Source organism: Carcharodon carcharias, chromosome 14 (assembly GCF_017639515.1).
Source record: "Carcharodon carcharias isolate sCarCar2 chromosome 14, sCarCar2.pri, whole genome shotgun sequence".
Lineage (NCBI taxonomy): Eukaryota > Metazoa > Chordata > Chondrichthyes > Lamniformes > Lamnidae > Carcharodon > Carcharodon carcharias.
This window is the reverse complement of record NC_054480.1, coordinates 115,422,109-115,445,666: the sequence shown is the minus strand read 5'-3', so window position 1 is coordinate 115,445,666 and position 23,558 is coordinate 115,422,109. Positions and strand designations below refer to the sequence as shown.

At 39.4% G+C, this 23,558-nt stretch overlaps 1 protein-coding gene across 1 annotated transcript in view; it reads left to right on the top strand.

Moving 5' to 3' along the window:
- The window catches only part of wdr18 (WD repeat domain 18), a 210,055-nt gene that overhangs the window by 70,008 nt on the left and 116,489 nt on the right, over positions 1-23,558 (top strand). The window contains exon 5 of the mRNA XM_041203680.1: positions 20,705-20,848. Coding sequence (XP_041059614.1) covers positions 20,705-20,848 — 144 coding nt within the window. The remainder of the gene's footprint in view (positions 1-20,704; positions 20,849-23,558) is intronic.

Here is a 23,558-nt window from a genome sequence, read left to right as displayed (position 1 = left end):
TACAGTTTGGAATTCAGATCATTCGTTGCCTAAGGTATAATGATGATATGTCGTAAAAATCTTTTATACCTGTTCTGCTTTCAATTGTGGATTTAGTGCTTATTGAGGTGAGGGCTAATAACATTGCAGAATGGAACACACTTTCCGACAAAGCATCCAGGATCAACATAATGCTTTGCTAGATCAGATAATACAAGGTTAGATGCAGTGTAAAGCTTGCTCTACATTGTTTCAACAAAATGCCTCAGCCTTTTCTCATTTGAGCACTCACTGTTATAGCGTGAGAATTTTCCATTTCCCATACCACACATTGGCACATAATTTGCTAGAAGAGTGCATCTAATAATACCTGCCATTCATTAGGCTAGCCCTTATGTATTTAGGTTTTTTGGTTTTTTTTGGCAAATTTCTGGATGTGCCAGCTTATATCATTGCAACAAGGGAAACTGGGTATCTGGGACCGAGCCAACAGGGCAAACAGTTGAGGATCTCTTTAACCAATCAAATTGATGGATTACAAAATTATCAGTGCAAGGACTGAGCAGAAAGTCAAAGTTCAAGGCCAAATCGTGTACAAAAAGGTAAGGAAAGAAAGACGGCGTTGAGAGAGAAAAAAAAAGAGATAGAAAGGAAAAGTTTTTAATTTTACCTTTTTAAGTTCTCCAACAACAATTAAAACCTGAAGGAATGAGACTTAATACTAAATTTTAGCGCCAGAGAGGTTGACTGGCAGTAATTAATACTTAATCACTTTCTAAAAGGACACTTAACTTTTGGGATGAGTTTGGTTTATATCTACTGCGCAAGTACAGCAACTTTATGCTGTTCAGTGTTTTTCAATGATGAGCCAGGCAGTGAGATTTTGTTTTTGCAGATCCCAGAAGTGAAATACAAGTGTCAGGGTAACTAGGCATATTTTGAAATCTTTATTTCACAGATACACAAAGGAGGCCATTGACCTCTTTAGCTAATCCTTCCAACGAAACTTAAGTTTGTGAATAATGGATCTAACTGCCTCTTGAATGATGAAGTTATTCACTTCCAGTAGCCCACCCAAAATGATCATTCCACATATCAACCATTCCTTATATCAACCATTCCTTGTGCTTTCTGGACTTAGTCTGCCTTGACTTTTGCTATTTTGAGCCTATGCCTTCTTGTAATGCAGTTATTAGTGTTTGTATCATGATGCATACTGCACCCAAACTAAATGGGACAGGCTAGATGAGCCTGTGGGCCAATTTTGTTTCTGTGCTCTTGAACTGATGCTCCGGACACTTAGGTAGCAAAATTTGACTTGCGCTAAATGGAGCGGTGTTGCATTAGCTGCTTGTTTCTCTTGGTATTCAGTTCTGTAGAAGTCAATTGAAAATAGGGTGAGGAATATAATATATGGTATCATCTGTTTAGCAGGATCACTGTAGATAAATTTCTACTTTTTGGTACCTTACGTACCTCGATGAGGTTGTCTCTTATTCACTTCGTTTCAACTTCTTGCATTTTTATAGTGCCTTTAGCATAGTAAAACGCTCCAAGGCACTTGCCACTAGCAGTTATGAAACAGAATTTGCCACCGAGCCATATGAGATATGAGGACAAGTAATGATACTTGATCAAAGAGGTAGGCTTTAAGGAATGTCTTAAAGGAGGGAAGAGAAGTAGAGCAGTGGAGCGTTTTAGGGAGGGAACACCAGAGCTCGGGACCAAGGCAGCCGAAGGCACAGTTGCCAATGGTGGAGTGAGAGAAATACGGAATAAGAAGAAGCCAGAATTAGAGAGCAGTGATTTCAGAGGGTCGTAGGGCTGGAGGTAATGGGGGAAGGGGGATGCCATGGCATAATTTTAAAATCGAGGCTTTGCCAAACTAGGAGCCAATCTAAGCCTGTGAGCACAGGAGGTATTGGGTGAACATTGCATATTTGGCACAAGTTAGGATAAGGGCAACAAAGTTTTGGATGAAGTCAAGTTTACAGATAGCACAAGGTGGGGCCTGGTTAGAAAAACATGGAATAATTGAGTCAATAGGTAACAGAGGCATAGATGAAGTTGAAGAGCCCAAGTTTTTCTAACCTTTCCTCGTGATTCAGTCCTCTGTTGTTAGGGATTGGTCTCTTGGCCCTCATTTGCACAATTTCTAAGGCTTTGATTTTTTTGCTGGGATCTCTGACCAGAATGGAATACAGCATTCCACATGTGGTCTGCTGTAACACCATAAAGCTTCAAGAAGCCTCAAATTTAAACTCTAATTTCGTCAGAAAGAGTCACTGATCTGAAACATTAATTGTTTCTCTCTCCACATGTGCTGCCAGACCTGCTGAGTGTTTCCAATATTTTCTGTTTTTATTTCAGATTTACAATATCCACAGTGTTTTGCTTTTGATATGCTGTAATACTCTCCCATTGAACTGTTAAGTACAGAAGGACCATAACTTGAAGTTCCATCAAAGTCAATAATCTAATCTTTCAAAACATGAAGAACTGATAGTACAGCCTTATTTTTTTGGAGGATCGTCATGCAATTTGAGTGACCACTCAAAGAGTGGTTTGAATAAGTTGCAGCTCCAATTTTTTTTTATTGGTAATACATTCACATGGACCATTAATTGGGATTCTATCTATTTCAAATTGTAGCTGGGGTGTTGTAAATCCTCTTGTCAGTAGACTGTGATAAAATAACATTTCCTGTCTTTATTTCTTAACCCCCATAATTTGCAATGTAACAACACAATTTATAAGATTAAAAGAAACAGTCTGACACAGCACTAATAATTGGTGCTGCACTAGCACTTTTAGCCTTTTATATTCTGCCTGACCCAATTAGGATGGAGTTTAAAAAATCAATTACACTGATCTTTTGCACAACGTTTTTGAGCAGTTAGTGAATTTCCACCCATTAGTTTGCAAATTTATAGATTATCTTGGTTTCATAAAAACACTTATTGACTTAAAAAATAAGAATTTATGCAAAGTATCAGCTTTCCTAAAGACACAACAACTGAGCTGTACAGGACAGGTAATTTTCAGGTTTGTCATCTTTGAGGGTGGCAGTTGTTATGATCCCCAGCTGAGGTTACCACTGGACAAGCCTGATTCCAGGGTGGAACCCAGCCTGATAGATCCTGACTTTTATTTGTTTGTTTAGATACGTGGAGAGTAGCTACTGAACAGTCACAGGAGTCAGCTGATGAACTTTTAACAAAAGAATAAAACGTTTATTCAACAAGAAAAGATGAATTATATTACAATACTCCTTCACCCACAACTATACCTTTACAGGTATATACAGATTTATAAGGAGCACATATTACAAAAACTATCCTATATTCTAATGTTCGTAGTAAGTACACAGTCCATGTAAACCAGTTGGTGGCCTGTAGTCAGGCACACCACATTCTGAAAGTGACAGATGCCATCTCAACCAGATACTATGGATCTCTCCTCAACTCTCCCCCCGACCCCCCCACCCCACACAAGTTGCTTGTCACACCATGAGCCAACCAGTCTCGCTGAACTCCGTCTTTCACATTAGGGTTTCCAATCTCCACTCTCCAAGAACTCGCCTTGGAACCTTCACCCAAACCTGACGCTTTCTCTCAGACACCTTCCGAAAGAGGTCATCTCCAGGGTTTCAAATTCTCCTTCCAATGTTTCTCTTCCCTGGTTCACCACATGCATTCAAGCTGTCTTCCACGCACTCTCAACGACTCAGCCATCAACAGTGCTACTGCTTCACATGCCCATTGCAAAGAGTTACAGACCTTCAGTTGTCTCTTTGGACTTTCTGGCCTCTTGCAAGCTGTTCTCAGTTTAAATGTGCTTTCTGCAGCTTTTGTCTCTTTAAATCTGAAGCTTGGGGCCTTTCTCTCTGCTCCTCACTCTTAACTTTACTTAACGGGACCTTTTCCAGGTTCCTGTCCTTACTTTGACTAGATGGTCTGCTTGGAACTTTCTCCTGTTCTACTCCCCTAGATTTTTGGGGTCTTTTCTTTAGCTTGGGACTTGCTATCTCCCCCCTTTGCCCCAGTCTCTCTTGCAGTTGTCTTCAAAACCAGCTTAACTCAAACAGCTTCCAAATCAAACTGCTGTTTCTAGTTCCTTCTCTGTGTGCCCTTGGGAGGGACCTGACTCTCTAGACCCCTTTTGCTAGGCAACAGCTCAGTTTCTCTACTCTTGTTTGTTTAACTTAGCTGCAACAGTTGTAAAACTCATTAGAAATGCAGGCACCTTTTAAAGTGAAACTAAAACTCAACTTGACCTCTTTTAAACACATCAAATTTAAACATTAAAGCTAATTCTCATTCCTAATACCCATAAATACCAATATAACTTTCTCTTTCCTAACACTGTAGTGATGTATCAATTGGCCTTGGCTCTCCTAGATTAGGGAGTGAACATGAGCCAGAATTACTTTTCATAATCTCTATCAAATGATTCACTAAAAATGAGAATTATTCATAAGGATATCCTTCACTCATGAGTAATCTCTGATTTTAAAATCACTGGAAATAAACTAAAAAAAACTATACTGAGCAATTGAATAGTTTCATTGGTATACAGACAGTTTTTAAAAATACATTAATTGTTTTTTGATATGAAAAGGTTTTTAAAGTGTACCTGTGTACAGATAAGTGAGATATGAAGAGCTTTCCCAAACCTATGATGCAATTTATCTTTTGGACGATCATTATTATACTTAAGGGATCACTAAGAGATGGTTGCCACATGCAATCTTTTTAAATCTTGGCATATTCACATGGCCTGTTGAGATTCAGACCATTTTAGAAAGTACCCACCAGTGCCTGTTTGTTGCAATTTGATGAACTTTCTCAAACCATTGCAATGGCAGAATCTCTCAGTTTTTCAAACTGAAGGCATGGCTAGTTTTGTGGGTGGGAAAATTGAATCTTGAAGTAGCATAAAATTTGCAGGAAACAAATGTAAATATTTTTGGGCGGAATTTAGAGTTGCATTTAAAATTTCCTGAATGTTTGTGTAGTTATAACCAATTCTACCTGCATTCTGCTGTTATTACTGGCATAAATGATCATTTGATATTTGATCTATGAATATCCACCTGGAAAAACTCAGCAGGTCTGGCAGCATCGGCGGAGAAGAAAAGAGTTGACGTTTCGAGTCCTCATGACCCTTCGACATAACTATTCTGTCGAAGGGTCATGAGGACTCGAAACGTCAACTCTTTTCTTCTCCGCTGATGCTGCCAGACCTGCTGAGTTTTTCCAGGTAATTCTGTTTTTGTTTTGGATTTCCAGCATCCGCAGTTTTTTTGTTTTTAGCTATGAATATCCACCATTCAACATTGTTCCAGAACATGTATAGCCCAGTAGTTTCTGTTTTATTTCTGGTATTCTCCGTTTTAGGTTTAAACTTTTAATTAAAAAACTATGTTCCCATTAATTTGCAAAATTCATCAGATACTGATGCAGATACAGTGTTAAATGAAACCAACGTTGTAATATCTCACCAGTGTAGAATTTTGGTAAAGCCTTAATGCAGGATGACCAAGCTACAACTGATCTCATGATCTGGCCTATGATTTGTCCCATTTGGATTTCATGGGTATGCAGCTTTTGAAAGTGCTCTTTTACAGAGGTGGCCACAAAGGTGGATAAATTGCAACTGGAGTGCCAAGATATGTTATCAATGCCTGATGATATTTGCAAATTTAATAAGAGTGTAGAGTCAAACATTTAACTAATAACCAAAAACTGAGAATGCCAGAAATATAAAATTAAACAAACTTTTGGAAACAATTAACAGGTTAGTTGCCATTTTTGTAGAGAGCAGACAAGTTAAAATATTCCAAATCTAAACCCTCCTTCAGAAATGGGAAAAATATTGAGCAATAGAATGAAGGGAAAGGGAGAGCAGAAGGTCACACAGTGGGCGAGGGAGTAGAATGGTCCAATAATGTTCAGCCTTTTCTGTCATTACTTTGGATTCAAATTTACATGTTGCTTTCATAACTATAACATGCATCTATATGGTTACAAAGGCCAACAGCTTGGGCCCCTGACTTAGAGAAATAATAAGAAATAGAAAAAAACTATCAGGAAAGAAATTGGGTTTAACAAGAATAAATCATTAAAATAAAATCAAATGGGCAAAGACGAAATTATGTGGGGGCAGGTTGAGTTCAAATGAATTTCCATAATTTCTGCCTGTAAAATGTTTTTAAAAGTGAAGGATAATCAGTCAAAAAATCTAGGAATCTCTTTGCAGTGGATTTTATTTCCCTTTCTTGACATTAGTTTAAATCTGGTAGTAAGTCAAGGGGATTTCCAATGTTATAGCAACAGTAATGTGAATGAGTAAGGGAAGCATTTATGCATTCTTACAGCAAATTAGCAAGTAAAATGCACTGATTGTCCTTCACTTTTATCAGTAAAATAATTGATTGGATATGCTCATGGGGTTAAGATAGAGGCTGAAATATCAGAAACTTTTTTAAAAAAATCCACAAATAGAAAAAATTGGCATCCCAGAAATATAAAATTATTTTTCTGGGTCAGTGAGGCTGTTTAGTAATAATTATGAACTTAGTTCGCTGTTAAAAACCGAGTTACACCTTATTCAACAAAGTTTATCGCAGGTTTTTAAAGAGGGATTGATAGAATAAAAAGGCAAGTTCTCTTTAGTGATTTCTAATTGTTTGCAGTCTGATGGGTGGGGTCCTCAACAGCACACCTGATGGAGAAACATAGAATCACTGACAATAACTTTTGGATCTCAAATTTTTAGCTGCACATGTGCAGACTTCAGAAGTTACTGTCATTTTCAGAGGAGTAATTATGGTGATTGCTGGCAGCTTTATTAACATTACTATCGCAAAATCAAAGCCTACATACTTGGTTTTGTGTATTTGTAGATTTACAGGGAACTGCTGTCAGAAGTGTTCATTTCTAGAACAACCTTTGGAACCAGTTTGGCAGTAATAATTTGTCATTGAGCATTTTCAGCTTGAGATATTTGATATAAGCATGCTTGTCCATATTTGACCATCAATTTAGCAATGTAAATGAGATGTAAGAGAATTGGGGCAGGCAGATGGGATATGGAACTTTTTGTTTTTATTTCATATCTCCAACATCCGCAGTATTTTGCTTTTATTGCAGGATAAATAAACCTGGCTTTAAAATTCAAGTAGCTGGAGTGCATTGTCGCGTGTAAGCCACAGATCTGTCTTTATATTAAGTACATTTCAGTTGAAGTTACCTTATAGTTTGAAACTTGAGACCAGTTCTCATGTATATTGGGAGTCTGTGGGTGTGTGTGTGTGTGTGTGTATATATATATATATATATATAATACATACCAACTGGAGAATTTGGAATGAAAATGAATGGAGGCTATTGAGCTGGAAAATTCTCAGAAAACTATTTACAAGTTTCTTACTGCTTGACTACAAACTGCTTTTAAGGTGCCAGTTTTCATCCTGTTGTTTACTCCATATTTTTTTAATTATTCGTTCATGGGATGTGGGTGTCTATGGCTAGGCAAGCATTTATTGCCCATCCCTAACTGCCCTTGTTCAGGGTGCATATTTAAGAGTCAACCGCGTTGCTGTGTCTAGTCACATGTAGGCCAGACCAGGTGAGAAGGGTAGATTTCCTTCCCTAAAGGATATTTGTGAACCAGATGGGTTTTTACAACAATCGGCACTGGTTTTGTGGTGGTTGTCGGCCTTTTAATTCCAGATTTTTATTGGATTGAAATTGCGCTATCTGTCGTGGTGGGATTTGAATCCGGGTCCCCAGAGCATTACCCTGGGTCTATGGAAACCAGCCCCCATATGTAATGTTTATTGATGTCAGAATGGCTGTGGTTTCAAAATTGAAACCTTTTTCCCTACTAAAGAAAGATTTTAATTGCCACTTTTTGAAATTTTACAAGATTGCCATTCAACTGATGTTCAACATGGATGTTATCCTGAAAAAGAATTTCAGCATCAGACAAATTTTTGAAGTATGGAGAAGTTTCTGCATTGGTTCTCTTGTTTTGCTGATGGCTCAGGAGTGCTGCAAAATAGTGTTTTGTTTGGTGGGGGGGGATAACTCAGGTTTCCTATTCTATCTAGTTATCTCAAGAAAGGTAAAACTAAGTAAGACCATTTTCAGAATTACCTGGAAAAACTCAGCAGATCTGGCAGCATCGGCGGAGAAGAAAAGAGTTGACGTTTCGAGTCCTCATGACATGAGGACTCGAAACGTCAACTCTTTTCTTCTCCGCCGATGCTGCCAGACCTGCTGAGTTTTTCCAGGTAATTCTGTTTTTGTTTTGGATTTCCAGCATCCGCAGTTTTTTTGTTCTTAAGACCATTTTCACCCATCTTGTCTCATGCATCCAGAAAGACCCTCCAGAACTTCCAACACATCATCTGTTGGTTTGTGAAATTATAGTTTTGTCTCCAATGCGCTCACAAAGTTGAATTCATGTATTAGTTAATTTTTGTGTGAAGGAGGTTTTCCCTGAGCTAGTCCCCGAATTTGGGATTGACTGATGGTAGTTTGCCTGCATAGACTTTCACAGTGCAGAGGTAGGGCATTTGCTCCAGCGGGTCTATGCCAGTGTTTATGTTCCAAACAAGCCTTCTCCCATCTGAGTTCAACTAACCCTTTCAACATATACTTCTACTTCTAGCTCTCATGTATTTTTCTAGCTTTCCCTTAAATACGTGTATACTAATTCCCTCAACCACTCCAAGTGGTAGCAAGTTTTGTATTGTCACCATGGAACTCACGTCCTTTCTGTGTATTTATTATTATGCATATCTCTTGCTGCATTCTGAGACTTGCTGCATGACACATTACTATGTAGAAATAGAATTTCCACCCTGCCCCATCCACAATCTTAATGGATCTATAGTAACTTTCTCCAGTTTTTCTCTCCTGAACATTTATTTGCATTTAATACCATAGACAGTAGCAACCCTCATTATCTTATAATGAGTGACTTTTATTGATGTATGAGTGTTGGCAAGCTATGGATTTCAGTCAAAGCAAGGCTCAGTTGTGCCCTCAAAATCCATATGTACACTTCCAGAGGATGTAATTGGTTATCAACAGAATTAGTCTCTTTTCCCATAGCCCCCCTTCCCCCTACCACTTTACCTCAGACCACCACCAATAATAGCAACTTGCATTTATATGATGCCTTTAATGTAGTAAAACACTGAAAGATGCTTCACAAGAGCATAATCAGATAAAAGTTGACACTAAACAAAAGAAGGAGACATTAGGATAGGTAAGGTGGTATGTTTTAAAGAACATCTTGGGTGTTCCTTAGAAAGAGATAGAAATTAAGATGTTCCACAAAGGAATTTCAGAGGTTAAAGCCTAGATAGTTGAAGGCATGGTTGGCAATGTTGAGCCAAAGGGAGTGAGAGATGCACAAGGCCAGAGTTGGAGGAAGCCTGAGTTCTTGGAAGCTTGTAGAGCTGGTGGAGGATTTTACTGAGATAAGGAGGATCAAGGCAATAGAGGGATTTGAGCATGATAAGAGTTTTAATTTTAAAGCATTTAACTGAGAGCTGATGTAGGTCAGGGAGCACAGGGATGATGGGTGAACAGGACTTGTGAGTTAGAATATGGGCAGCAGGATTTTGCATGAGTTTAGGCTTATGGCAGGCTGGCAAGATGTTTATTGGAGTAGCCGAGTGAGGAGGTACAAAAGCATGCTGAGCACATATAGGACCCAGGTGTGGCTTTGACTGCGATTACCTAACTCAACAACTTGCTGTGTTTGGAGAAAAAAAGGACCTTATAAAAATTACTCAAAACTGGTTTATCATGGTTACTGACCTTCTCGTGCGCACACACTCTCTCTTGCTTTCTCGGTGCAGTCTTCCATCACATGCTCGACCAGTTGTTCTTATATATGCTTACTTTATTTTAGTGGTCCAGAGTTAGAACTAGTCCACAGAAAGCTTCTTGGCTGATTAATCTTTTTACACCATTATGTAATAAAAAAAACCCTTTTGAATAAGCTTTTAACACAGACTTTTAATTAAATTGAATCATTGACTCAATTTCAGCTTTTAACTGCCAGCCAGTTTAAAAGATGAATGCATAATTATAGCCACCCAGTCTAATTGGTGTGCGGTATATCTATTTTTCAAATGTTCAGATTTGACTAAATTAATACTTGCCGATCTTTCCGTGCTCAAACATTTTCCCTTCCCTCTTATGTATTATACTTTTACAAATCTTTTAATATTTTACAATAATGCATATATTCTCTGTATTAGTAATAACAATTATGCATGATCTTAAGTTGATGGTATAGCACCCACCTTGCCAAATCTGTAAGATTTTAGTTATGTGTTCAGCATCTAGGAGCCGGCAATTACATCAAGAAAAACTAGGGGTAAGTGCAGCTGGAAAGTTGGGGCCACTCCTTGAGGAAGCTGTACAAAAATTCACAGTATTATAAAACATATGTCTATCCAATGATGGAGTATTGTAAAATACTGCAGATGCTGGAAATCCAAATAAAAATTGAAATGCTGGAAACAAGCAGCATGTGTAGAGTGTGTAATAGAACTAATGATTCAGGTTGATAATCTTTTGTAAGAACTGGAAGGTATTCCAGGAAAACATCTTAAAAGTTGCAATAGCAGGCAAAAGGAGAAGTCTCTGATCTGGTGGAGGACAAAAGATGATTAAATAACAAGTGATGCAAAGCAAAAGGAGAACCTACTAAGGGAAATAAAATATTTGTCTAAGGAATGGGTAAATGGTTAAAGCAGATAATGAGGGAAACACTGAAAATTTGGCAAAAGTTATGAAGGTTCTATGGCCCATGAATGTGGTGGAAAAAAGACATGTAGAGGCCAGGGTGAAGACCACCCCACTGACTGTGAACCAATAGAAGATCCTTACTGCAAGCTCCAGTCTTCATCTTCCCTATTTCCAGTAGTTCTGGTTCATCCATTTTATATTATTAGTGTCTGCAGTTGTTAAAGTCACTTAAGAGCAGAGGCTGTAAAGCACCTAGTAAAAAAAGTGAGATGCAGTTCTCCTAGCTTGTAGAAGGTGCCGATCAAGTGGACTGCTTTGTCCTGGGTGGTGTCAAGCTTCTTGTGTTGTTGGAGCTTCACTCATCAGTCAATGGAGAGCATTCCATCACGCTCCTGAATTGTACCTTGTAGATGATGGACAGGCTTTGAGAAGTCAGGAGGTGATTTACTCACTGTAGGATTCCTAGCCTCTGACCTACTTTTGTAGCACAGTATTTATATGACTGATCTAGTTCAGTTTCTGGTCAATGGTAACCCTTAGGATGTTGATAGTGGGAGATTCAGCAATGGTTATGCCATTGAATGTCATGGGGTGATGGTTAGATTCTCTCTTGTTGGAGATGGCCATTGCCTGGCATTTGTGCGGCTCAAAAGTTACTTGCCATTTGTCAGCCCAAGCCTGGATATTGTGTCAGGTCGTGCTGCATTGGGCATGGAATGCTTCAGTATCTGAGGAGTCGCAAATTGTGCCAGACACTGCAGCCATCAGCGGATATCACCAATTCTGACCTCATGATGGAAGGAAGGTCGTTGATGAAGCAGCTGAACATGGTTGGGTCTAGGACACTACCCTGAGGAACTCCTGCAGTGATGTCCTGAAACTGAGATGATTGACCTCCAACAGCCACAACCATCTTCCTTTGTGCTAGAAATGATTCCCCGGAGACTTTTTCTCTGATATTTGATAGACAGAGCTAAGCAATTCCACATCCAACAGATCAGATCTAAAACAGAATTACCTGGAAAAACTCAGCAGGTCTGGCAGCATCGGCGGAGAAGAAAAGAGTTGACGTTTCGAGTCCTCATGACCCTTCGACAGAAGGGTCATGAGGACTCGAAACGTCAACTCTTTTCTTCTCCGTCGATGCTGCCAGACCTGCTGAGTTTTTCCAGGTAATTCTGTTTTTGTTTTGGATTTCCAGCATCCGCAGTTTTTTTGTTTTTAGTTCAGATCTAAGCTTTGCAGTCCTGCCACATCCAGTTTTGTATTTGGTGGACAATTAAGCAATTCAATGGATGAGGAGGCTCCACAAATATCCCATCCTCAATGAAGGGAGAGCCCAGCACATCAGTCCAAAAGGCTGAAGCATTTGCAACAATCTTCAGCCAGAAGTGCTGAGTGGATGATAAATCTCGGCCTCCAAAGAGCTCTGCAGCATCACAGATGCCAGACTTCAACCAATTCCATTCACTTTGTGGTATCAAGAAATGGCTGAAAGCACAGGAAGCTGCAAAGACTACGGGCCCTGACAATATTCTGGCAATAATACTGAAGACTTGTGCTTTAGAACTTGCTGCGCCACAAGCCAAGCTGTTCCAGTACAGCTACAACATGGGCATTTACCCGGCAATGTGGAAAATTGCCCAGGTGTGTCCTGTACACACAAAGCAGGACAAATCCAATCCGGCCAATTGCCACCCCATCAGTCCACTCTTGTTCATTAGCAAAGTGATGGAAGGGGTCATCAACAGTGCTATCAAGCAGCATTTAGCAATAACCTGCTCACTGATGCGCAGTGTGTTCCGCCAGGGTTACTCAGCTTCTGATCTCATCACAGCCTTGGTTCACACATGGACAAAAGAGTTGAACTCCCAAGGTGAGGCGAGAGTGACTGCCTTGACATCAAGGCTGCATTTGACCGAGAGTGGCATCAATGAGACCTAGCAAAACTGGAGTCAATTGGTATCATGAAAAACTCTCCAGGGAATATTTTTCCTTAAAGATGGAAGTTGTTGTTGAAAGTAGAAGTCCGTATTGAATCTTTAGCCAAACACAAATGTTAAATCAGCTTCATATTTAGAATGAAAGAGTAGCAAGTTCCACACACTCACTGTTATCGAAGTATACTATTTGTGTAAATGAGAAAACATCACTGATTCTGAGTGTACATAATTTTATTTTCTGAGTCAAAACAATGTTAAGCATGTGGAAAACAAAAACAAAAATACCTGGAAAAACTCAGCAGGTCTGGCAGTATCTACAGAGAGGAGCACAGTTAACGTTTTGAGTCCGAATGACCCTTCAACAGAACTAAGTAAAAATAGAAGAGAGGTGAAATATAAGCTAGTTTAAGGGGGGGTAGGACAAGTAGAGCTGGATAGAGGGCCAGTGATAGGTGGAGATAACCAAAAGATGTCACAGAGAAAAGGACAAAGAGGTGTTGAAGGTGGTGATATTATCTAAAGGAATGTGCTAATTAAGGGTAGAAAGCAGGACAAGCAAGGTACAGATAGCCCTACTGGGGGTGGGGCGGTGTGAAGGAATCAAAAAAGGCTAAAAGATAGAGATAAAACAATTAAGCACGTGGAATTTGTTTAGTTCTGTATTTTGAAAAAAATTAAATTGAATTTCAAGTTCATTAAAAGCAAACAAATATTTAAACACTTTGAACTGTACCCTGCCCTTGTGAAAGTTTACCACAGTTAATGTGCAATAAGATTTTTTCTCTTTTCAGAGGAGGAAAATATTATAAATGCATGCCACAAGTAGCTGTGTGATTGATTGGCCTTACACAAGAAATACCAGTTCTGTCTAATCTTCTTTGTGATGTGGCTGCTCTGTGGCTTTTCAGTTTTGTGTTTGAGAATGTGTCAAGCCTGATGTGCACTATGACCCTGGAATCCCTTTCATCTGAATGATCCTGAGGTCTTAGACAGAAGTCCTTTTCCCAGCAACACTGAACGGAATCCTGAGAACTGACTAAAAAATGGCTGTCTTTTAGATTACTCCCAAATATCCCAAATTGTTTTCTAACACCTGTACCCTATGATGATGAGTAGACTTAATAATTTCACTCAGTGGTATAAATTAAAAAATGATTCCCGAACAGCACCCTTCATACTGGAGATGGCTAAAGTTATATTAGCAGTTGAATCTGTTAAAATAATTTATTTGATTAATAAATCTTTTGGAATGCAAGCTATTCTGGTTTTAGTGTAGGCTGAAAAGGGAGAAAGGATTATTAAGAATTCTAAAGTGACACAAAGTCTCAAAACCCTCAAAAATTCTATTACGTTCACAATGGGTTATGGAACATACGAACATGCGAATTAAGAGCTGGAGCAGGCCACTCAGCCCTTCAAGCCTACTCTGCCTTTCTATAAGATTCCAATCTGATTATAACTTCAAGTCCACATTCCCACCTACCCCTGATAACCTTTCACCCCCTTGCTTATCAAGAATCTATTTAGCTCTGCCTTAAAAAATATTCAAAGACTCTGTGGAAGTGTTTGTCAGTACCCTGCAGTAATTAATTTGATTATGAAACCAGCAGAGAAGAAATTTTGGAGTCAAAAATCCCAAGTGGCTGTACTGCGTTCCTACCTATGTGCCAGTTTGGCACTGCCTTGTAGAAGTATTTAAAACTGACCACTGGCTTATCCGGTATATTATACGTGTATGACTCATCAAGAATGGGATGAAATATTTAAACCTATCACATTATTGTGTCGTTGGAATGTCTCTTAGCATTCATTTAATATAGGAAAATACAGCAGACATTTTGTACCTGCAAGGTCCCAACTACCGCACTGAGATGATTGACCTTAAGGTTGGGTTCAGAGAGGAATGGCCAGTATACTGGGAGAACTCCCTGCTCTTCAAATTGTATCATTAGCTCACTAACTTGACCAATTTATTGTTTCCTCTGGTGATACAGTACTTGCTCAAAGATGCACTAGGTCACATGTTCACACTCAAGTGGGATCCCACAAACTTCAGACCGGGAGACAAGAGTGCAGAAAACTGAATCAGGTTACATGTTGGGGGTATTTCAGATAAGTGTAGCAGACATGCAAATCAAATGTTTCTAAACACAGCATATTGCACAATTTTACACATGCATTGTTCTTTGGAAACTTAGACCAAAATGTTGTAGTTGTTTTCTGTTTTTGATTCTAGAATTGTATGTCAATTTATTAATGACCCTTGCATCACAAGATTTTATTCTGAACAATAACAATTATTTCCATGATTATTTTCTATAAGGGTTTCTTAGTACCTTAATAAATACCTTTCTGTTGTACCATTGTAATTAACTTTAAGTTTTAGTTTTGCCAATATTGTCATATTCTTTGCTTTTTGGGTTCTGGTAAGACTACTGGTCCTCATAATATCTCTCCCATTTCCTTAAGATGTGTATGTCTGCAATTGTTAATGTCCTGTTCCTCCTCTTTAGTCTCTCTTATCCCCAGCCTATCTAGACACTTTTCTTTGGAAATGTATTTTAGGGTACCCTACACATCACATTCTGATAAATGATAAATGCCCCTGTATTAGTGTACATTAGTCAGTCCCCTGTGGCATTAAATATGGGGAGTCAAGACCAAGAATCGTCTTCACGTAAAATGGGGTTAGAGGGCAGGGGGATAATTGGACCCAGGATGTGTAAACGTAATTCTGTTTCCATTTAAAAATTATGATTTTTTTTGTGATTCAGTAATAAATTACTATACTGCTTATAAACGTGTCGTGCCCTCCTTCCAGAAACAAAAAAAACTTACCAGGAACATAAAATATTTCAGCTAGCATGTCTGCGACCTCTTAATTGACCTCGATGTGATCTCAACTGAGGTTTATTTAACAGCAGTTAGATTTTGTAGCTTTAATGAGAAGAATAATGCATTGTGTGACATGGTATAACATTCTTATTTTTCATTTTTGCACTTTTCACATTAAGCGACACACTGAATAATGAAAGATTTCACAGTCTATTGAGAAGTGTGGGGGATCACCGGGCACCATGTGGCCGTAAGTGGCATTTCACGCCTGACATCTGGCTCATAATCCAATAGAAAGGAAGCTGCTTCAGGGACTTGAGCACGTTGTCTAATCTGACATTCCAGTGTAGTATTGTGCGCGCTGCACTGCCAAGGGTGCTATCTTTTAGATGATATATTAAACCAGAGCCCTTTCTTCCCTCTTGTGTGGATATAAATGATCCCATGGCATTATTTTGAAGAGGAGGTTGGGAGTTCACCCTGGTGTACTGGTCAATATTTATCTTTCAATCAAAATTACTAAAACAGATTATCTGGTCATTATTTCATTGCTTTGTAGGATCTTGTTGTGTGCAAATTGACTTCACATTACCTACATTACAACAGTAACTACACTTCAAAAGTACTTAATTGGTAGTAAAATGCTTTGTTCTGAGATCATGAAAGCCACATTATAAATGCACTGACTTCCTTTAGCTCCTTCTCCAACTTTTCTTTCTCCATTTTCTCTTTCTCTCCCATTTTTTGTTCTTTTGCCCTCTTCCCCTTTCATTCTAAATATGAAGCTGATTTAACATTTGTGTTTGGCTAAAGATTCAATACGGACTTCTACTTTCAACAACAACTTCCATCTTTAATGAAAAAAATATGCCACAGTTTGTTAGAGGGGGAGAAAGATAAATAAAAGAAATATTTGGCTAGCGTCTCTTGCTCCCTCTGATTATCTGTTTAACTTGTTTGTGCATGCTCCTGTATTCATTCCAGTGAACCCTTTGCTCTTTTTCCCTATGTGATCTGTATTTGTCATTCTTAATTTGTTAATTTATTTAAGGTCACAATGTAATACTGAATCAGTAGTGGAGGAATAAACTGGTCACAAGATTCATATGCATTATGGCCCCTTCCGAAATGGTCACCTTCCCATCAAAGGTGCTGCATGGCCCAGAGAGACCGCAAAAGAGAAGAAAAGTTTTTAAAAACTGACCTCCTGTCGTTTTATTTATGGGTAGCTTGGGGATTGGAGTGTGGTTGTGATCGTTAGCTGATTACCTAGCCTACCCTTTTAAAACTAATGCTCCAGGGCCTTCTAAATAGAATATCCTGGAGTGGAGGAGAGAGTGATTACTGTTGCTGTTTCAAATTGCTGGAACTTGTTTGTGGAATGGACAAATCTTTGTTATAGTCAGGAAAATATGTAACTTTAAAGAATGGTGAATTATTTCACCACACTTCTGATGAATTCTCAAAGATAATTTAGATAAGACAGACATAATTAAAATAAATCCTTGACATGCCATTGGTAGGATAGGTGTCCCTGATGTGCAAAATCACATCAGGAACACCTGATGTGTTCATTTAAGAACATGTAGTGCTATGTAGCTTGTGGCCCATTTGTCAGTTTGTTTACCTTCTGCAACATGATGTTCCCAGAAGCAAGAACATTATATCTTAGATATTGTGTAGTTTGATGCAAAGCTGCAAGTTTAGATTAGTACTACTAAAACATATACATCAGTCTGAATTTGGCATTTTATTCTAAAATTTACATTTAACCTGGCTCCTGGCTCCATATTTAATTTACTGCAGGATGACCTTTTCTGTACTGAGTTGTCCTGTATCATTTTGTGGATCGTTGCCTGCATGTCTTTGTCAAAGGCTCTAAGAAATCCAAACCAAAAAGCACCAAATACCCCTTTTGATATTGCTGAGCTACTTCCACTGGTGCCGAATTGCTGAAATTTGTGTTGCGGAATGTATCCAAGAATGCAGTGGATTGCAACAGATTTAAATAAGAGTAGATGCTCCCATGTGGCAAGTGTAAATACAGTACGGTGTCTCAAATCTAGCTGTCCAAAAAAAGGAGTTGTCTGAAAACAGGACATTTTAAAAAAAATGTGCCATGCATCAATTTTGGTTGAATAAAAAAAACTTACCTGGACAATTTGGCTAGGTGCTGCATTGGCACGGTGTGGCACCGGACTAGTTACCCCTTTGTCACTTGCGCACCAGCCTGTTGCCATGCTCCGAGCAACCATTGACTCCACTCAACCCGACTTGACCCGACCCGCCCACAGCCTAATCCGGCAAGATCTGAAATCCGCATGGCCTCAGTTCTAAGGTTGCCAGTTTTGAGGCACTGTTCCTGTATGATATAACTGCACTTAGTCGAAGTTCAGTACTGGCTGTGCAAGGCAGCTTAGACGTCAACCTGCCCATGTCCACTTGAAACCCCTGATTTGTCCTGTTTAAATTTGCTGATAGTGAGACTTAGTTGGAGGTGAGTAGCAAAAAAAGAATTTCACCATTCTGGCTATAGGCCTATCAAATCATTGTATTTTGTGTTCTTGCAAATAGCAGAAAACCATGTAATCTAAAAGGGATACAAAATATGAGATTGAGGCTGCTGGTTTTATGGGAGAGGGGAAATATTCAAATCCTGTCACTGGCAAGTGATTTAGTGCTTTAGTTTTCGGGGAATGGGACTGAGGCAAAAAGCACTTTGAGAAAACTACTAGTTGGCCAGTGGATGTTGCTATTAATTGAGTCTCTCCCACATGCTAGAGAGCTTCGACACTTTTTATTCTGTTAATCACCAAATGAACACTTAACTTCAACATTTATCGATCAAAAATGTTATGGAAATTGGCATTCACAATATAAGCTGGGACCTTTAATATCAGTGTATAATCATTTTTATACTGTATATCATTACTGCATTACTAGGTCTGAAATGCTGATTTAGATAAATGAAGGATTATTTATGAGAAAATAACTTTCATTACTAAAGGATTCTAGTGGACAGCAGTAAAAGGAAAATTCAATACAAACATAGAACTTTACCTCACAGAGGGAGACCATTCAGACCTGGCTCTCTGAAAGAGATATCAACATAGTGCCAATTTTCTGCCCATTTCCCATGTGCTTTTTAAACTCTTTCAAATATTTTATCCACTTCCACAGGAGTCAATCTCCTGTGGTAATGTATAAGACAATCAAGATCATGTGCAGTATTTAGATCCATTAAGGTTAGAGAGTGGGGATAACTGGGTGCATGTAGAAAGGGAGGGGAAAGAGGGAAAACAGCAGGGAAGAAGAATAATACAGGTGGATAAGAAGAGAGGTCCAAAGGGAAATGAGAGGAGGACAGGATCGGGGGAGGGTTTGAAGCTCTGAGGATGGAACCAAGAAACTACAGACCTGTCGGATTAATGTCAGTTTGGCGAAGTTACTGGTGTTAGGGAAAATATGCTTGATCATTCAGTAATGTAACTGCTGTTCAGAGAGTTAGCAAGGTTTGGGAGATAGGAGACAGAGTAGGGATAAAGGGAATGTACTCGAATTGCAAGTGTGGCTCATGCTGTTCCCCATAGATCAGTACTGAAGCCTCATCTTGACATCATATATATTAATGATTTGGTTGAAGGAAAAGAGGTATATCCAGGTTTGTAGATGACATTAGTTAGCATAATAAATTTGTGCAGATGGGAGCAGGAAGTTGCAAAGGGAGATAAACAGATTAAATGGGCAAAACTGTGGCAGATGAAGTTCAATGTGGGGAATTGTGAAATATTTTACTTTGGACCCAAGAATGACAAATCAGAATATGTTCTAAGTGGTGAAAAACTAGGCATGGTGGAGGAGCAAAGAGATTTGGATGTCCATGTACACAAATTACTGAAAACTACTGCACAGGCACAAAAGTCATCAAAAAAAATAATTGGTCGTCTTCCCGAGGGACCGGATACAAGATATTAGATTAAGGCTGCTAGCTTTATGGGAGGGGGCAATGTTCAAATTCTGCAAGTGATTTAGTGCTTCAACTTTCTGGGAATGGGATTCTTCAGTTGCACAGAACATTGGTCAGACCTCATCTGGAATACCTGATTCAGTTTGGACAGGGCGCTGTAGAAAAGATGTATTGGCTATGGAAGGGGCACAATGTAGATGTACAAAAATTGGCTTCAAGGGTTGAATTGTGAGGGTGGTTTGCATATAATTGGCTTGTTTGAGTTTAGTAGACTGAACTAATTGAAGGATGCCATTTAAGAGTAAAATCAGGAAGCACTTTTTCTCTGTGAAACATGTTTTCTCCCTAAAGTCTGTGGCTGTTGGGTGAATTGAAATTTTTGAGACTGAGGTCGATAGATTGTTGTTAGGTAAAGGTTAGGGAAATAAAGCAAAGTTGGGTAAAGGTAATTGAAGTACAGAACAGCCATGGTCTGCTTGAATGTGGAACAGACTGAAGTGATAAATGGCCTAATCCTTCCTGTTCCTATGGGTGTAGGGTTCCCTGTTGATGTTTTAGGCGATGTTTTTACTAAAAAATACATTTCTATTGACAGCCAAAGAAGGTAGTGAATGAGAAGCACTTGCCTCCACAGGGCCCAAGGCCCAACGGAAGGAGTGGTATTACTAGGCACCTTGAGATAACATGCTGTTAGAAGCAGCTGGATTTTCTCGCTTCTGTTTTTGCTGCTTCCACCTGTACAGGCCAACAAAGCAATTGTGTATTCACCAGTTGACATGGAATATCCTAACCACTGAAGAAGGTATGTTAGCCAGAAGCAATCAAAAAGTGAGAGTTTGCAAGCATGCTTGTACTGCTGTTGAATTTACTGCATTATACAAACAGCAGCCAGGTCCTGAGGTAATGCTGCAGAACCAAATCTTCAGATTGTTCCAGAATATCAATGCAACATGATATTTCTCCTTTGGTTGTTTTAACAAATTCTGGCTGATTTCCAGTTGTTTATCATAGCAATCCAGTAATCTAGCTCTTTAGTTGAGGATTAAATCCTCCCCATCCTTTCTTCTCCTCCCTTCCCCATCCCATCCTTTCTACCCCGCTTACTTTCAGAACATTAGAAATGTCCTGATGCTAAATTATTCCATCATTAATGTTGTTTTTGTTTCTCTTTCTCCACCCAAATCCCCCACTGTCCAATCAAGCTTTGGGAACTATCCTGCGGGGAACTTCTGATGTCTGTGCTGTTTGATGTTGGAATCATGTCTGTGACCCTCGATCCTTGTGAATATTACCTGTTCTGTGGAGGAAACGATGGATCCATATTTCAGGTCAACCTGTTTACTGAGGTGAGTGGGGCTTATTCACTTGTAGGTGAGTTGTTACATACTGGAACCCTTGAGTTTTGTTACGATTCCTGTAGTGACCTATAATTTTTTGAGATGAATTTCCCAGTGACCAACGCAAAGGAATGCAAGAGTTCATGTTTTAAAACTTTAACTATAACAAATTAAAATCAACATTGACTAAACGTTACTTAGTAATACACTAAACTCCAGGCAAGGTACTCCCCAGTAACAACACAAGGTTGAAAACCCTAAGCCACACTTATACATTACACAGCACTCTTAGCAGAAATGTAGTCTTGTATATTAAGTCACAAGCTTCTCCCATACTCAGCAGGATCTCTTCTCCCTGCTCCATCAGGGTGAATCTAACAGTGTCCTTTAAGAAAAGTCCCTTCTGCATAGTCGACTGGACTTTGAGTAGCAAGGCATCCTCTGGTGACACACATGTACTTATGAACATACAAATTAGGAGTAGGAATAGGCCACTTGGCCCCTTGAGCCTGCTCTGCCATTCAGTTAGATCATGGCTAATCTGATTGTAATCTCTCACCTACCCCCAATAACCTTTCATTCGCTTGCTTATCAACAACCTATCTAGCTCTGCCTTAAAAATATTCAAAGACTCTGCTTCCACTTCCTTTTGAGGAAGAGAGTTCCAAAGATTCTCAACCCTCAGAGAAAAAAAATTTTCCTCATCTCTGTTTTAAAAAAGTGACCCTTTATTTTTAAACAGTGACCCCTAATTCTAGACCCACTTGGCACTTCTGGCTGAAGATGGTTGCAAATACTTCAGCCTTGTCTTTTGCACTAATGTGCTGGGCTCCCTCATCATTGAGTTTGTTGGGGTGTTGATAGTGGCAGGCGGGTTAACGCAAAAACAGTCCCTTTTCTCTGCTTGGCGTGGTGTTTTGATAGCGGATCACAGTCCGAATTGCTTACGGGCATGTTGAACATTTTGAGGAAGACGTGTGTTTTTTAAAAAGGACATAAAACAAAAACTGGCTGAGACTGTAAAGTGACCACTTTCTGGAAAATTCCTAAATGTATTATATGGGATCGACTAGTTCAGAGAGGCCCTGGAATGTCGCATGTAAAAATGTTTCAAGGCCCATTTCAGACAAACACTTGAAAGGGTGTCATGCAATGCAAAAGATTGAACTGTGGTTGTGGAGATTATGGAGATTGATTACTATCTCAGCAGAAACCATCTCCTGTTGAATTATAGCTCAGAATGTGGACACAATCTGCATTGAAAGAAAGCAGATTCTCGGCGAAAGATGTAGTTGTTTTTCCCTTCCAGGAATACACAAGGGAATGGGTTAAAAAGCCAGCTGAGAACCTGATTGTGTGTTCTGGTTCTGGGTGCAAGTGTGTGCTGTGAAAGCCACAGCAAAAGAACAGCAACTGGGCGTCCCTGTGGCTGGCAGGTATAAGTCTCTCCTCTTTCTCCGTTGATGGAGTTAAGTCACAAGTCAGCAAAGCCACAGTCAAAAAGGAAACAGGGCAACTCCTTCAGCTAACCTGCAGAACCAAGTGTCTCCAAACCAACTGCTCAAATGCCAAAGTCAGCTGTACCAGAATCACTCAACTTAACTGCCACAACGTTTTGCCGCTACTGCTCACGGACAAGCCAAAGACTGATTTGTATTTTTTTTAGCTTTTGTTTTTGGACTCAACTTCTCATTTCTGATCTGTGTGTATATGTGTTGCGTTTTTATTATTTTTTTCTCAGGTTTTAGTAACTAATAAACTTACTCTTTCTTTTGACTCAAGAAAGCCTGGTTAAATTGGCTCCATCTGAAACAAGTACATTTGGACTGGAAAAGGGCATTCATGAGGGAAGGGATCGTTTTCAAATTAACCTTGCGACCAACCGTAGGGGTTGAATAAAGAAGCTCATTACTCCTCACCTGGGAACATAACAAAATTGGTGTCCTGCTTGGGAAGTTACCAATTTGGCTATCTCGTCTGGGATCATCACAAATTGGGGGACCTCTCCCAGGGACCGGTTGTAATAATAGCAGCACCTGTTTTTGGTCATCTTCCCCAAATCTCTCTGTCTGACTGACTCAATGATCTGTGCACAGCAAGACCAGCTGCCTCTCTTCTGTGCCAAGGTATTAAACTTGCACCTTACTTTCAATTACTTTTGACTTGAGCCTCTGTCCCCATGGCAACCAGGTCACATGGGCTTGTCTCTGGGAAGATTTCAGTATGAATGCCCTTTCCAGGACATTCTGCCTTACTTTAAATTTAAAGAGACAGTTTAAAACATAGCCATCATATAAAATCTCTCATTTGCAAAAGTTCAGATGCCCGAGGTGACCACAGGAGACTGTATCAGATAATTTGTCATATTCTGCTATCTGTACAAAGGTCTTGAAAGTATCTGGACTGCAATTCTGAGAAGGTCTGTGATTGTTTTGATTGGATTTTTTTCTCTCCCTACCATTCTACAACTCTTGCTGTGGCACAGTTCCATAGACTTGCAGGGACATTAATATCTCACCCAAGTGACTATCCTTCAAGTGTGAACTTGGGCAGCATGTGCTGGCAGAATGTTTAGTTGTGGAATTGTGGGAGGAGTGGAAGCAAAGGCACCTGAAACTAATTCTCTCCTTCCCCAAAAGCCCCCACATACACTTTTCAGTATGTAGCCAAGATGTTTCCACTGGCGGAGAGTCTAAAACCAGGGTCATAAATATAAAAT